This window comes from Dendropsophus ebraccatus, chromosome 14 (assembly GCF_027789765.1).
Source record: "Dendropsophus ebraccatus isolate aDenEbr1 chromosome 14, aDenEbr1.pat, whole genome shotgun sequence".
Lineage (NCBI taxonomy): Eukaryota > Metazoa > Chordata > Amphibia > Anura > Hylidae > Dendropsophus > Dendropsophus ebraccatus.
The window spans coordinates 66,094,908-66,112,729 of NC_091467.1; the positions used below are offsets into that span (position 1 = coordinate 66,094,908).

Here is a 17,822-nt window from a genome sequence, read left to right on the forward strand (position 1 = left end):
TGCCGACACCAGCAACCAAGCCAGGGGTAGCGACCTGGGGGTCGCCTGCCGCAGCAAGTCCATCCCGCGTTGCGGCGGGCTCTGGTGAAAACCAGCGGCCCCCTGGTGAGGTTAGTGCCATCGCTGGTGTCGGTCCAGTGGATCCACTACTCCAGGCGTTACAAACTACTATATTACTGCTCCTATATACAAGAATATAACTACTATAATACTGCTCCTATATACAAGAATATAACTACTATAATGCAAAAGCGTGTAGAGGCAGAAATCCAATGCACTCACCGGTGAGTGCATTGGATTTCTGCCTCTACACCCTTTCGCCATATACAGTCTCCTTTTCCTCCGTTGCACCCCAGCTTCTGGTCCACTGGATATTCATCTTTCTACATACCTATCCCATATACCGCATAGCCTTTGACACCTCTAGTGCGGGCGCTGCCTTCTACTGACTTGTCCATAACTACTATAATACTGCTCCTATATACTAGAATATAACTACTATAATACTGCCCCCTATATACAGGAATATAACTACTATAATACTGCCCCTATATACAAGAATATAACTACTATAATACTGCCCCTATATACAGGAATATAACTACTATAATACTGCTCCTATATACAAGAATATAATTACTATAATACTGCTCCTATATACAAGAATATAACTACTATAATACTGCTCCTATATACAAGAATATAACTACTATAATACTGCTCCTATATACAAGAATATAACTACTATAATACTGCTCCTATATACAAGAATATAACTACTATAATACTGCTCCTATATACAAGAATATAACTACTATAATACTGCTCCTATATACAAGAATATAACTACTATAATACTGCTCCTATATACAAGAATATAACTACTATAATACTGCTCCTATATACAGGGATATAACTACTATAATACTGCTCCTGTATACAGGAATATAACTACTATAATACTGCTCCTATATACAGTAATATAACTACTATAATACTACTCCTATATACAAGAATATAACTACTATAATACTGCCCCCTATATACAGGAATATAACTACTATAATACTGCTCCTATATACAAGAATATAAATACTATAACCGTGCCTCCAATAGTATTATCTTTCATCTTTCATACAGTCTCCAATAAAGAGACATTCTCTATGTTTTTCAGTAGTACACTTTTGACATGTCTGTGGGTAACAGACGTCTTATGTGCTTTGTAGTGTATGAGTTGCCTCTTCAGCTCTGTGCCCTTATAGCAGGAGCCCTACTGTGTCTTGTAATAAGACCAATTCTCCAGTTTCCCAGCATGCCACACTTTAAAAATGCTCATAATCTGCATTGCGAGAAATATTTCAATAACCAAAACTCCTGGCTGCCGTCCTTTTAATGCTCTCTTATGATCTCATTTAGGTTAAACAGTTTAAGCCAGAAAAAAAAGTTTAGCTGCAAAATATTTTCCTCTTTCCAGCCCCGAGGCTACCGATTCAGCCTTCGAAATTCATCAGTTGTTAATTTAGCGGTGGGGACAGTGCAGCGTGTAATATACTTTCATAAGCTCCTAATCACAGTCTATTTATACAGATCCATCACGCTCCCCACTCAGCACCATATGGAACGGGATCCAAACACGATACGTCCTCCCAGACAGAAGACAACGCTTAGGAGAACTGAAAGGATACTTTCATATCGACCCATCATGGAGTCATTACACATCAGCCATTATGTATTCCTTTAGATTTCCTTTCTTCGTGTTGCTAAAGATACCTGTTTTATGGCATCAGAATTGAAGCCACATTGGCGTTTGTCTTCGAATTTGCTCTCCATAATTCGTCCTCTGGCAACGCGATAAACATCTCAGCCTGTAGACGGCAGACATATGTACCACATATGGTTGTTATATGCGAATGGGCGACCAATGCCAAGAAAGGCAAGACGATCAGAGAGATAATCACGTAAAAAGAAGGAACAAAGGGAGAAAATGAGACAAAAGAGCCAAATGCAGCCGCTTAACTATTTGACTTTATTTTTACATGTTTTTAAAGTTTCTGTGATATGTTTCTCAATATTGTTTGCTATTTATGTTGGCTTTTTATTACACTTATGGGTCCAAGTATGTTTGTTTATCCAGTAATTGAAAAAATGATAGCAAATTCTTTTGTTTTTGCAAAATTGTCACCAGAAAGCGATCCCATAGCCTAATCACAATGGCTGATTCTGTTGGAATCCACAATGGAGGTACAGTGTTTGTGGTTTTTACATGCGGTTGTCCATGTGACCCGATTCCCTGTTAGATTAGTTCATAGGAGAGAATGCTATAAAAGCAGCCAATGTTTTGGTATATCACCATTTTCTTCTCAATAATACCACAAAAATTCCTAAAAGCATGGTTCACCAGAAATAAACCACCTGAGCAGTGCAAATAAAGCGCATCTTTTATGTTCATTAAGGCTATGTTCACACTACGTAAAAGTGCGGCCTTACTTTCTGCGGAGTGGAACACTGCCTCTGCTTCAATGGGATCCCGGCCGGAGCGTATACTCATCGTTTACGCTCCGGCCGGGATCCCGTGCGACGCCGCAAAGAACTGACATGTCAGTTTTTTGCGGCCGCAATTCAATGAATTGCGGCCATAGGAAACCCTGTCAGTTCACACAATATAGCGAGCGGCTCTAGACACTCGCTTCACTGTGTGCTATGGGAGGTTCTGATGCGGGCACGCGCTGATGCACCCACATCAGAACCCTGCGGCCAAAAGATCATCCGGCCGGTACTTAAGTACCAGCCGGGATGATCCGTGCAGAGAACGGCCGGGTCACGGAACGGCCGGTCTCTATACGTTGTGTGAACATAGCCTAAAGGTGCATTCACAGGTACAGGATCCGCAGCAGATCTGATGGTGCAGATTTACAGTTATTTAGATCAAATCTGCTGCAAATCCGCAGCAGGAAATCCGCTGCGATACGGTGTGTGTGAAGCTACCCTAAGGCCGGGTTGACACATCGTAAAACACCAGCTATTTTGTGACCGAGCATAAACTTCTTTTCTGGTGAACTGGGATGCATACGCATCAGTATGTGCCTGCATCCCAATTCACTGTTGCACACAATGGACAGTGCGGCCGGAGCTGCACTGAACAGTCAGTGGTGTGCGGTCGTTATTCAATGAATAGCGGCTGCACAAAACTGACATGTCATTTTTCGCTGCAGCCGCTAGGGATCCTGGTCAGAATGTATACTATGGGGGACATGCATCATCTGGCGTACTGATGATTTTCGGCGTAAAGTGCCGATATGCGAATGATTTTATTCGCATATCGGCACTTCACGCCGAGTACGCCGGGGGTGTGTGGAGGGGGCGTTACGGGGGGCGCAGACTCAGAGTCCGCGCGATTTATCATTTTTTCAGCGCAAAGATACGCCGAAAACCTACTCCACCTTTCAGGTGGCGTAGGTTTTCAGCTGTGTGCACTGACGTGCACGGGATTTATGTAGAGTCAGTATGCCTCTACATAAATCTCTGTAGCGCCGGAGATGCGGGGACATTAATAAATGTCCCCCTATGTGTATACTCTCCGGCCGGGATCCCATTAATTTTCGATTGAAAGTATATTTTTTTAAATTAATCATGGCCGTTGTTGCAAATTGCAACAACAGCCATGATTATTTCAAAAAATATGTTCTGTGAACATAGCTTTAGAATGGTAGTTTACTCAGTGGAACTACACTGACGAACCCCCTGGTTCTCTAATGTGTAAGGTATCTTAGAGATGTTTCTACATGTCAAGTACCAACCAACTCATACTAATTACATCAGAATAACACCATGTTTGATAAATCTCCCTCTATTGTGTTTACCTCTAAGGCTATGTTCACACACAGTATTCCATCAGTCTTTTAGTCAGTCTTTTTTTTAACCGAAATCAGGAGTTGTAACCGATAGAGCAAAATTACAATGAAAAGATCTGCACAGTTTCTGTGTTTTTAATCTATTCCTGGTTCTGGTTGGAAAAAAAGAGTAGAGTGACAGAAATAGTATGTGTAAACAGAGCCAAACTGTGACTTAGAGAACAATCGGGTATGTTCTCGCAATGCAAAATACAGCCCCAAAAATGTTGTGGGAACACATCCTTTGGGTATGTTCCCATAGTATTTTTGCTCAGTATTTTGCAACCAAAACCAGGAGTGGATTGAAAACACAGAAAGGCTATGTTCCCACACTGTGGAAATTGAGTGTATGGCCGCCATTTAATGGCAAATAACAACGTTTTTTTTTTAAATAATGGCAATTATTTGCCATTAAATGGCCGCCATCCACTAAATTTCAACAGTGTGTGAACATAACCTTCATGTGTTTTTAATCCACTCCTGGTTTTGGTTGCAAAATACTGACCAAAATACTGTGTAGAAACATGGCCTTAGACCACATTTAACTAGTAATCAATGCAGAAATCCAGGTACAAGTGCTACCTTGGTTTGAGAGTAACTTAGATTGAGAGCATTTTGCAAGAAGAACTTGTAGTTTTTCAAAATTGTAACTTGATTTAAGAGCATTGCTTTGGTGTAAGAGCTCCCTGTACTGGGTGGAAGAGGGACTAGGGGAGTGGCATGGTCTGCATAGCGGGGTCGACAGCACTGTACTCTAACCCAGGAAGTCTCCCTCACCTTTCAAATCATAGCAGATCCACAGGTCCAGGCTTGTACCAGGGGACAGGACTGTGGAGGTAATCTCTTCATAGCTGTAACCCTTCTCTGCCTGGACAGAGAGTGCTGCATTTATGTGCCCACATCTGCCCTGCTCATTCCTTCATACTCCCTGTAGTCTCTGTCAGTCCTTGTGTTTCCCATCCTCTCCATTCCTGCTATAATGTGCCTGCACTTGCCAGCTATACACACTGCTGCTGCAATTATATGCCTGCACTTACACTCAGATATACACACTGCTGCTATGTTATGCCTGCACTTACACTCAGCTATACACAATGCTGCTATAATGTACCTGCACTCACATTCAGCTATACACACTGCTGCTGCTGCTGTTGCTATGATGTGCCTGCACTTACACTCAGATATACACCCTGCTGCTATAATGTGCCTGCTCTTACACTCAACCATTCACACTGCTGTATAGAAAAGTTTCTGTCACTGTCCTCCTGCACAGCTCTGTGATTCTCACTTTCGGATTGTGTTCAACATGGACCACACCCCTTTCCATTCCTCTCATGTGACCACACAGACCTCTGTCAGCAGCCCTGCTTCTCTATTCTTGCCTGTTGTACTACACTACTGCATTATGGGGATCCGCAGCTCCATCCTGTATCTACAAACTGCTGCTGTGTTATCAGGGTTATGCAGTTACTATACATTATACTCCACATGCTGATTGCTATACTGTACAGTAATTAATAATATAACATTTACATAATATAACAGCTATTTCTCATTGTTTGTTTCATCTGTTCTACATTTTATTCAGAATAAAAAAAAACATTATTTTTGGATTTCTTATGGAAAATTTTGCTTTGGTTTAAGAGTGGATTTGGATTACAAGCACGGTCCCGGAGCAAATTATTTTTGTAATCCAAGGCACCACTGTAATTCCAATGGTTAACTTACTTTTTCATGAAACTGTAGCTGCATATTCCCATATCCAGTTTGGATTGTTGGAAGTCATTTAGCTTTTTTTCCAAATATATTATAAGCAGGTATCTGTAGTGGAGTTGAGCAGGTGCAGGAACACCCGCTGGTTTACTTTTCTTACAGCAGATCACAATTTTCTGTCCTTAAAGCAACCATAAAAATATAAGAAGGTTATAAATAATATTAATATCCCAGAAAACCCCCAATTGCATTAAAATAATGTGGAAAATATAGAAGAATTTGGGCTGCGTTTTCCGATAAGAATGTGAAAAACTGGGTTACTTGGGTATAAAGCCTCTCCTTCTCTTTTCAGTATTCCTCTGATAATCAGCTGTGGCAGAATGTATTTATTTTAAGCCTTCGTCTTGGGCGAAATGCTTCTATCATTTTATTTTTTTCCTTTGCAAAGCTCATTAAAACGTACTCTGATCTCTCTCGCTGACAGTTTCTTCGATCCTGACAGAGAAATAATCTTTTTTCCTGCATCCTCCGAGCACGGTCGGCGTCCGTAGATGCTGGACTGGAAGACGTAGTGTGGTTTAGGTGAAACTGAGACATTGCTGGAATGCAACCTCCATTGACTCCTAAACAAGTCAAGGGCAAGAATCTGCCATGAATGGTCTTCAGTCTCATTGGTTCCTTTCTACAATCCAGCAGAAAAATACATTTTACTAGGTGTTGGCGTCGACTACATTACATATGTGGAATTGTAAAGTGGAACATGGGTAGCTGGCTAGGTACCGCTGTTATACAACACATTTGTCTCTCGTAGTTGTGCAGTGCTTTAACAGAAGCCAATATTGCAGCAATTTCTTCCCAAAAAGTTCATGACATGTCTGTTTTAGTAAATATTTTTATCCCAAATTATTTCGAGTTCTTTGAGATTCTGAGGGAATTAGGTGGGGGTGCCTTGGGTCAGGTCCCTTAGCTGTATCCTCTATAAAAATAAATAAATATCAGTGGTGACAGTGAAGACATGCTTCCTAGCAGCCACACAGTTCTTAGCACTCTCCCCTTGTGCTGTTATCTATGGCTGCTGTTTTCACATAAATCTGTCCTCTGTCACTGTTTCTACCTCACACACACTTCATTTGCTTCCTTTTACCTCACAGCACACTGACTGGACTCCCCACAAGCTCCTTCTATTCCCCTCCTCTCACAGCACAGTTCTGTTAACTACCTCACTGCCGGACAACTAGCAATGTTGTGAGCTGGCACTACTGACATTCTCTAACGGCCAGACAGAGGTAATTAATTAACCCTTGAAAGTGACAAACGTACCCTGGGCCACATGTCCATCTACATAGATAGATTAGAAAGAGACAGAGATGAAAAAAGTGTTCCCTATACTCCTCTGCTTGAGAAAGGCTTGTTTATTATGTTATGGGCCGAAACACGTTGCAAATAAAACAGACAGTTTGATGTCAGTATATCCGAGTCTCCTCTATTAACAGGATGAGACCTGTGATCGGATCTCGGTTAGATACTTCTGTCCCGATCCCTTCGCCCTGGGGACTTTGGGTTTGGTGTTCCTTTGTGGATCATACCCTTGCCTGACATAGTTATATAAGATCCTGAATATCTCAAAGGGAAAAAAATAAACCCAGAGATTACACACATGCCATAGTTGATCCTAGTAGCAACAATAAATGGTTTGCAGTCTTCTGCTAAGAAGCAACCGATATAATTATCATGAAATTTCAGTCCAAGCATATCTGTTAGGCTCCATTCACATCTACATTGTTTCTATTTATAATGAAAACCACAACCTAGTGTCAAATCCCTACTAACAACATTTGACAGACGTCAGTGACTTATAATGGTGTCCATTGTGTCCACTAGAGGCTGCTCTGTTCTTCTCAACATACATGGCAAAGTCTGCGAAGGTGGATTCTGACAGAGTCTCTAATACATAGCCTTAAGGCTACAAACCCACTTGGCGGGTCTGCAGCGAGTACCCTCGCTGCGTATTTGCAGCGAGACTCGCTGCAGATCCCGGCACTATACTTTTAATGGCAGACAAACACGCAGCAGGGATGTACATCCCTGCTGCGAGTTTGTCTGCAGCCCACCCCATTAACCCCCCCGGCCGCCGGAGCGGGGACCAGGTGAAGTATATGCTCCAGCCAGCCGCCCGATCGCCCCCCGCAGCACCGATCGCACGCCCCCCGCAGCACCGATCGCACGCCCCTCCGCAGCACCGATCGCACGCCCCCCGCAGCACCGATCACACCCCCCCCCCCCCGCAGCAGCGATCGCACACACCCCCGCAGCACCGATCGCACGGCCCCCCCCCCCCGCAGCACCGATCGCATGCCCCCCGCAGCACCGATCGCTTGCACGCCCCCCTGCAGCCCCGGCCGCTCGATCGCCCCCCGGCAGCACCGATCGCCCCCCTGCAGCCCCGGACGCTCGATCGCCCCCGGCTGCAGGGGGGCGATCGGTGCTGCCGGGGGGCGATCGAGCGGCCGGGGCTGCAGGGGGGCGTGCAAGCGATCGGTGCTGCGGGGGGGGGGCGTGCGATCAGTGCTGCGGGGGGGGCGTGCGAGCGGTGCTGCGGGGGGCGTGCGATCGGTGGTGCGGGGGGGGGGGGGGGGGGGCTTGATCGGCCACCCGGGGCTGCGGGTGGCTGGCTGGAGCATATACTTTACCTGGTCCCCGCTCTGGCTTGCTGAAGACATCGGCGGCCGGGGGGTTAATGGGGTGGGCTGCAGACAAACTCGCAGCAGGGATGTACATCCCTGCTGCATGTTTGTCTGCCATTAAAAGTATAGGGCCGGGATCTGCAGAGAGTCTCGCTGCAAATACGCAGCAAGGGGACTCGCTGCAGATCCGGCAAGTGGGTTTGAAGCCTAAAAGAAACTTTTCCATTAGAACAATTCATGAGGAAGTCTAAGATTTTATTCAGTTATCTAACCTGCGGTTCTCCACACATCGGTGGAAATCTGTTCTCTCTGAATGATCTCATTCAGATGTTTTCTGTCTTATTCTATAACTGTATCTTATTCTCTTGTCTTGAATTAGCTGAATGGTTTCAGAATTGGGGCAGGTATATAGGAGTTTATAGGAGTATATGGGTTTAGAGGGTCCATTTAGGTGCAAAAACATTGTGCAGTTTTGTAGGTACCGAAAATAAGACAGGATCTTTTTTTTTTTTTCTGACAAAAGGAGTAAGGCTTATTTTCAGGGTAGGTCTAATTTCCAGATAAACACAGTATGCCCCTACACTGTAGCTCTACTCTATACACTAGTCTGCCGCCATATATATTCAATATCCCCTACGTGGGAGTGGAGCATAACAAGTCTGCCCCTGATTAGCTGATGCTTGGGATCAGGGATCTGGTCAGCTTACTGGGGCTTATTTTTGGAGCAGGGCTTATATTTCATGCCTACTCCAAAAAAGCCTGCAAAATAAAGCTAGGTTTTATTTTTAGGGTAAGACTTATTTTTGGAGAAGCTTGGTATTTCTGCTGTCTAACACTACTACTGTGTTTTCCGGAAAATAAGACACCCTCAAAAAATAAGAGACCCCTATTACTCTACCCTATAGTGTAAAATAAGGCACCCCCGAAAGTAAGGCCACCCACCACCACCCAGGACTCACCTAATCCCCCCCTGGAGCTTTACTGTTGGTGCTGCAGACAGCTTGGACCATGGCCCCCAACATCTGCCCCGCGTCCCGACACACAACGCTGCACATTCCACATCCCGATGCACAACACTGCCGCCGTCCTGCACGCACAATGCTGCTGCCGCAAGGACCCGACACACAATGCACAACCCGCCGCAAGGACCCGCCGCTACACCTGTCTCACAATGATGTGAGTATTCCGGCGAGGTCCGGAGGGAGAGAAATAGGACACTGTCTTATTTTCGGGGAAACACGGTATGTGGGCGCTCTGATGAATAGCTCTATTATCCATACTTTAAAATAAGAATACCTGCTCCTGCTCCAGTGTTCTGACATAAGGGGCTCCACGAATCCTAGCTACATCACTGTATAAAGTGATGTTTTGTAATTTCCAGTCCATATATTGAAAATAGGACAGTTTTTTGCCTTGTCTATGACAAACCCTGCCAACGCATTCATCTCCTTAGTTATACCTCCACAAAGTACCCGATTACATTATCGCTATTAGAATTCAATGCACCGCAGCAGAAATTGAGGTGCACACCAGTGAACAATGCAAACAAAATATAATTTTCCTCTTGCCTTTTGTAGCTGTGTAATCTTCATTGACACTGAACAAAATGGCTGCCTATTGTATCTCTAGGCTATGAAAAGCATCAGAGAAAAAACACCACTATTTACAATACACAAAGTGACACAAATTGCGGTATTTTTTTCTCTTTTCGTCGCTCATTATCATTAAACTTTCCTCATGCAATTATCAGTAAAAGCTGCGGAAAACTTTCCAACTTTCCTACAGACACAACAGCACTTTTGGAAAGTCTTTATTTATTGTATTTTTTTTTACTTTCTTTAAAAAAAAAAAAAAAGAAGCAATTTATTTGTGTACAAGATGATCGCTGTTCTGAGTCGGTGTGCCGGAGTCTTAATACCTGTGGGTTTCACTTGTCCTACTCTGTATGGATTTGCTAAGAACTTCACTTTGCTAAAAGCAAATCACATCAGTTTCTCGTGTAATAAGACACTGACAATTTTTGCACATTAAAACAATTTACTGGCAGCAATGTGATCGGCAGACTAATGGATCCCTATTACAACATGTTCTGTACTAAACTATTGTTGTTGAACACTGCTGTGCCGTGACCCACAATCCCATGTTGTTTAACTCTTCATTTGCCAAGACAAATTTGTGTTATTGGCTGCAAAAGTGCAAACGATACCACCTTACCCAGTATATCAACTTATTCCCATTATTGGCACCTAGGAAACGCTAGAAACTATTGCTTGGAAAGTAGTAAAAAAAAGTTACAAACCAATTGTTACCCCCTTCACTTTACCTACATAAACTTGAAGGTAAAGTTGGCAATGGATATGAGAAATTTTTGTGTCCAGATTGTGGATCATGATCGATTGTTATTGCAGTGGCTGCATTAGTAGTATAGTATCACATGGTACCCATTCACATAAAGGGCTGAGTCCGCCATTGCTCAGGATTCTTTCCATCTTGCTTTAGGGTTCCATATTATTTGCAGAACTGGATTGGGGTTTGTTTTTTGTCCTGTCAGACCTCTGGGACTCCCATTATGACAATAAAGGGGATTCCCAACTCCTCTTTTCAGTGGAGTGGTGGTTGGACAACAGAGCTGGCAATTTATTCAACTCTATATAGGCAAGACAAAGATGGCGGAGCACAGTGCTTAGATGAGCGAGAAGACATTCTGCATATCCGACCAAGATGGTGCCATATGAGATCCCTGTTCTTGTGATCAGTGGAAACCCCAGAGAGAGAACCTAACCTATTCTGGTGGAGAGGGGATGTATCCTTTGTGGGAAACTTCCTTATAAAAAAAACTTGAGATATGCTCAAAGACATAAACCTTGATTAGGACATTTTATAGTTTATTTTCTTAGTATGTACATAAGGCAATTCGTAACAGATAATTTACATTGGGCTTTGGTACATTTAAGGAGAAAGTAAACAATAAGAAAACAATGCAGTTTTTCCCCTTTAAAGCTCAGTTTAGCCTATGAGTAAGTCACAGCAATGCAGGAGGTGACAATTAAAAGAGAGAAAAAGAATGATTTCTCCAGTAAGATGAACGAAGCCATTTAGTGCATGTGTCACTGAAATAAAGCAATCACAAAACATACTGCTGGAAATGAGAAAACACAATTATTTGTGGGTAATTCGGCAGAATAATGAGAAGTGTTAATTGTTAAACAAATGCTCCTAAATGATATGTTTGAGAGGTACAAATCCGAAACTTGATGTAAATGCCTCAAACAAGTACAAACAGTTCTCGAAATGACTAATAACTTTCACGAAGATCTCCTCAAACTTTTTTTTTTCAAATGTTCATATTTCCTACATACAGTGAATGCAGCCGTGTTGTTTACTTAAAGGAGAACTCCGGCGAAAATAACTTTCCGGGAGGCAGGGGGGAACATAATCAACAAACTTCTTCTTAAGAAATGGACTTCTCCATACATTACAGATATAGTCCATGAGTACACAAGACATTTTTTTTTAAAAAGAATAAATTATATAAGACCCTGTCTTATTTTCGAAGCTAGAGAAATTCTATGCATCATTTATGATGCTTCCATAGGACTCTCTGCCAGTACCAGTGTTTCTAGGGTGAAATATCGCATCACATATAGAGGTATACTATGAGCGCATAGCCTTTTATACATAGTGAGCTATGTCTTGCCTTACTTTGGAGCCATAATACAGCCAATGGCAGGATCCTCAAGAAGTTTCATATTAAAGGGGCTAGTCTCATCTAATGTACCTGCCATTCAGAAGAGCTGACCACCGCATGTTCTTCTTCCTGAATACTGAAAACAGGTGACTGGATGCAGTGGCCAACCATAAACAGCCATCCATGTACTATACAGATGACACAAATTTGTCAGAAGGGTTCTCCTTTCTGGTTCAAGGAGGGGTTCCCAAACAGGGAATTTTGATTTATTTTGTCTATATGCCCTACTAAGAAATATAGCCGGGGGTAGTTTTCATTAAATATCCCCTTTTAAGGTTACAACATGGGTGCTTCCATTATATGTAAACAAAAAATGTATGTTTTTTTTTTTTGTTTTGTTTTTTTGCAGTATACAGATTAGAACACCTAATGTAACTACAGTCTGACTTACAAAATTCACTGTGATATTTAGGTAGAGGAATGACACAACACCATACACAGGAATGCATGGACTGTACATAAAGTGCAAATTCACAAGGGGATCAGATCAGTGCCAATCATATGATCTAGCGCAAATGGTGCAAGTACTAATAGGATAACTGAGCTTAACTGCAGATACTGGTGGGATAGAAATGATACAAAATGGCACTTAATAGGGTTGTTGTTTTTCTCTCTACGAATATCAATGACGGGTGGGAGTATTTGTAGTGTAGGTGGAAGATGAGCCCAGGGGATTAGAATGAACTTGGAGCAAAGGATAACAAGCCACAATTAGGCCAAGTAAAAGGGTTGGTAATTTGTATACAGCAGTTTGTATAGACATGTCATTATAAAGATGCTAAAGAAAAAGTACTACCGTGTTAGAAACCAACAAAAATAACTAAAGATGTCATTAAATAAGACTTCATAAATATAACGGGAAAGAAAAGCTTTCATATGCCACAATACACATGATCTGTCTTGTGAACAGGAAGACGTAATGCTAAATATTTACTTTACATATCTGTGTTAAAAAAATATATGCTGTATATTATATATCATATAACTATTAGCTGTCCCAGCCAAAGTCATGGCCAGTCATTTGGTAGAACTTCATATTGAATGGCCTGTAGAACTCTCGCAATCTCTGGACAACCTCTGGGTCTATGTTGGGATGAGTCCTGCCCTTGGTTTTCCCCAGACAGTGGGGTTTACTGCTGCCTTCGGCCTTCTTCAGGCATGGAAAACCCTTAGTCTTATTGAAATAAAAATGTTTGTCTGTGATGATCCGTTTAAGTCCCAGGAAATCCTGGACACGTCCCAGTTCTCCTGCGGGATCGGTGATCAGCCTCTCCCCACTCACAAAGAGGATCTGGCTCATAGGGAAATACTGGAGCCAGTTCTCCAAGTGCTTGGCGTAGATACCAATCTGGATGGCACTCCATGAAATGTCGATAAGACCCGTAGTCCTGTTTTTAAATGTCAGACTCTCAAATGCAGGGATATCCGGTCTCTTGGACAATGTTTGGGTGTAGTCGGATATGACTCGAGTTACTGGGTCCCTCACCACTACAATCAGCTTAGCATCCTTTGACATGGCGGAGATTCGGGCAGGAGCCTCCTTGGTCACAAAGTAACTGGGAGTCTTCTCCATGGTGATCTGGCCGTCTAGTGTCCTTGGCATCAATTCCCTGCACAAAAACAATACAGGAAATTAGTAAAGGTAATCCAATATAGGATATCATTACATACAATCAGCCCATGGCCAAAAACATTAGGAGAAGTATTTCCTTGAATAGACAATTATGTTTCTAAGACTTGAATGAATATGAGGAAGAGGGTGATCAGGGACAAGACTGATCATTGCCAACACTAGTGACCTCAATAGGTTATACACAAGTGACAAGTAAATGTCGCTTCCAGCCACTGGCAACACTGGCAGTGACTTAAATGGTAAAATATAGTTTGTAAAATTAGTGGATCTTTTATGAAAGTGCTTGGACAGTATGTATCTTATGGCCTGGAGAAAGGTAAAAAAAAATCTCCAAAAACACTTTTGACTGTAGAACCTGCAGACAATGCAGTTGTAGGAGACCAATAATGTAAATGAAGCATTACAGATCTTATGGGATTGATTACGCCTCTGGTTTCAGACCACATTGTTTTCACTTGTTGTATACTAATAAAGGCTATGTTCACAAGTTTTTTTCAGCTCAGTTTAAAGTTGCGTCCGTTATTTTGAATCTAAAATAACGGACGTCATTTAGCTGTCTGGCCTCCCAGAACGGTGACAAAAGAAAAACTGTGTGTGAACTACTAATAAAAAAGTTTGCAAAAGACGTCCGAAAATAATGATCATGTTCATTATTTTGACGCCCGCGGCAAAACGTCCATTATTCAATGCATTGTGTGCATTGGACGTCCGTCTTCCCATTGACTTTAATGCATTGCCATTGCAGTCAGTAAAATCGCGGCAAAAACGGATGTTATTTTAAATATGAAAATCGGCCACCTTTTCAATATTTTTGACGTTGTGTGAACATAGCCAAACCATGTAGATACATAACATTATCAACATTAACATTAAATTTAATGGACTTTTCAATTAAGCCACACCCAAAGGCCAATTAGTAACCAAACTAGAATAATTTACCAACAGCCGTCATTGCACTAAAGGGGGGCCAGACAGCTAAATTACGTCTTTTTAACCCCTTAGCGACCCATGACGTATCTGATACGTCATGGTGCCGCTCGGGGTGTTCAGAGCGGGGTCCCGCCGGGACCCCGCTCTGAACGGCGCTGATCCCGGCTGACACGTGCAGCCGGGCAGTGCCTCTATTAGCCGGCGCGGGTCCCGTTGCCGCGCCGGCTAATTAAGCCTCTAAGTGCAGCTGTCAAACCTGACAGCTGCATTTAGAGGCACTGCGCCGCACGTCCCTGGTGTCTAGTGGGACGGATCTCCCCCCCGCGATGCGATCGCGGGGGGGAGATCCGTTCTTCTGCCCGTGCCGGGCCTCAGCGTCGGAATGACGCTGATCCCGGCTCGGCAATAGATTGCTATGGCCTGCAGCAGGCCATAGTAATCTATGACCGATCTAATCGATCTTTGCTGGGGGGCTTCTAGTTACAGTAAAAAAAAAGTAAAAAAGTGTTTTTATTAATAAAAAATCCCCTCCCCTAATAAAAGTCCAAATCACCCCCCTTTTCCCATTTTATAAATATAAATTAATAAATAAATAAACATATTTAGTATCGCCGCGCGCGTAATCGCCCGAACTATTAATTAATCACATTCCTGATCTCGTACGGTAAACGGCGTCAGCGCAAAAAAATTCCAAAGTGCAAAATTGCGCATTTTTGGTTGCATCAAATCCAGAAAAAATGTAATAAAAAACGATCAAAAAGTCGTATATGCGCAATCAAGGTACCGATAGAAAGAACACATCATGGCGCAAAAACTGACACCTCACACAGCCCCATAGACCAAAGGATAAAAGCGCTATAAGCCTGGGAATGGAGCGATTTTAAGGAATGTATATTTGTTAACAATGGTTTGAATTTTTTACAGGCCATCAGATACAATATAAGTTATACATGTTATATATCATAGTAATCGTAACGACTTGAGGAACATGCATAACAAGTCAGTTTTACCATAGGACGGACGGCGTAAATGCAAAACTCCCCGAAATCAAAACAAATTCGTGTTTTTTTTCAATTTGACAGCGCAAATGATTTTTTTCCGGTTTCGCAGCATATGTTATGGAAAAATAATGCCGGTCATTGCAAAGTACAATTGGTTTCGCAAAAAATAAGCGCTCATATACGTCTCTAGGTGAAAAAATGCAAGCGCTATGGACTTTTAAACTTAAAATGGAATAAGCAAAAGCGCAAAAACGAAAATAGGCTTTGACCTTAAGGGGTTAAATGGAGCTGAAAAAACTTTCTGTTAACATAGCCTTAGAGAGTTAAAAGGATGCCAGAATGACTACATTCTATATTTGGAGTCAGGAAGGTATGTTTTTTCCTTAGGTGAAACAACTTCTATCACTCCGAACAGAGCAGAGGATGGTAGGGTGAACACAGCCTTACTAACTACCTCATGTACAATTGGGAGGATATAATGTACCACACTGTAAAGTAAAAAGTCAGAAGGTGCATCTACAAAATGAAAAACAAAGTATACATTTCTGCAAAAATACAAAGTTATGGCTCGTCCGTTGTGGTAGATATGGTAAAGTGAGTGGAAGCATTTGGCTCCAACATACTAGAGAATTGAAGCTCCCTCTCGTGACTCTAAAGAGACAATTAGCACTTCAAGTAACAAAGCCAAACTGGAGCTGACACCCGGAGCCCAGGGCACCTCCGATAATTACACCAATTTGCTAATGCTACAAAGCTCTAATTTGTCTCTGAAACAATCGCCCCTCTCGGGATCTTGGTGAAATATTACCGCCTGATGACAATCTTACACAAAAAATATGCTGTGAACCAGGCTTCAATGAGCTGCAGCGTCAGGACCTCTGCCAGCCGCCCAGGAACTACAAGTCCCAACATGTTCTGCCAAGTTCTGTTTTGAAAAAGCCTGCTGGAATTTGATGTGCCATTTTCAAAAAGGATCTTTGTGTTAGAATTAAAAACAATCACATATGCCATGCGAAAAATTGTAATAATTATATTATGTGGAAGGTCCCGTCGTCCAGCCTAAGGAACATACTAATGATCATAAATAGACAAGGTCACATAAAAAGACGACCTGCGGTGCAATAACAGCTCCTCTGAATTTTTTTTTCTGGTTCGCCATTAAATAATGCCATTAGTCAATGGGGCGATCACCTCTGGTCAGTTCTCAGCAGGAAAGCAGTAAATGCCAGGACCAGCGTCCTGGTCACACTGTGATGAACACCCTCTAGACAGTCTACTGTCTTGTTGCATATATTGTCGAGAGAGAGTTTACATAAGGACAAGTTTGCAAAATGGATCATCTATTTATCTAGAAGCAATGGTGATGAAAGCACTGGTAAGTGATAGAATAAGGGTTGTGGTTGGTGTGCCCATAATGTTAGCGTAAAATAAGAGCCAAAGAGTAAACTGGCAAAATGGTAACATTTGCAAGATGGAGGCTTTGCGTAGGATGGAGCAGGGTTTCCCAATATATTAACTATGTAGCTGTTAGGACGGGGACTGGGAAGACAAATAGACGTTGCAGTCCCTGTCGCTGACACCCGCCCCAGCTGCCCCTACCTGCTTGCCGCACTCTGCCCTAGGCAGCAGTGGACAACTTGGCAGGGTTCCCTCGCCTGCGGTAAAGTGAAACCCACAAAACAAGACGAATACACACAATAAACGGTAGTCAGCAACGTTCGGTATACTCGGGTACAAAATCAGCGTCCAAAAAGAATAGTCGAGATCCAGTAGCCAGAGGTCAGGACAACAGGATAAACAGGACAGAGGAATGCTAGCTCAAGATACACTAGGGTTACTAGGCTCTATCACAGGCACTGGACCTGATACAAGTGCAGGTATTTGTGGAACTAGGAGTCCTAGCCTGGCCCAGTTACTGGCAGTGTCAGCTGTCAATCAAAATCACTGAGATCACAAATGCCTAATGCTAATGGGCCGGGGGAGTAACACCCTGGCCACTGCTACATCAAGGAATAGCAGAGCAGAAAACAAGAAGCAGTCTGGCTGCTATGGACGCCGCCGGTGCGCCCCTTGCAACCTGCCTGAGTGGTTGTTATGTACAGAAATCCTAACAGTAGCTTTCTGTGGTACTCTTCAATTGTTTTTTTGTGCTAGTCAAGTCTCCCATTGGTGCATGTCTCTAATCTGCACACAAGTTTTTACTTTCTTGCTTGTCTTTCTCCT

General features: G+C 42.7%; 2 protein-coding genes across 4 annotated transcripts in view; one reads left to right on the forward strand and one right to left on the reverse strand.

Moving 5' to 3' along the window:
* The window catches only part of COX10 (cytochrome c oxidase assembly factor heme A:farnesyltransferase COX10), a 343,376-nt gene that overhangs the window by 13,398 nt on the left and 312,156 nt on the right, over window positions 1-17,822 (forward strand). The gene's annotated exons all lie outside the window — the stretch shown is intronic.
* The window catches only part of LOC138772710 (heparan sulfate glucosamine 3-O-sulfotransferase 3A1-like), a 68,099-nt gene continuing 63,285 nt past the window's right edge, over window positions 13,009-17,822 (reverse strand). The window contains exon 2 of the mRNA XM_069953308.1: window positions 13,009-13,645. Coding sequence (XP_069809409.1) covers window positions 13,024-13,645 — 622 coding nt within the window. The 3' untranslated portion in view covers window positions 13,009-13,023. The remainder of the gene's footprint in view (window positions 13,646-17,822) is intronic.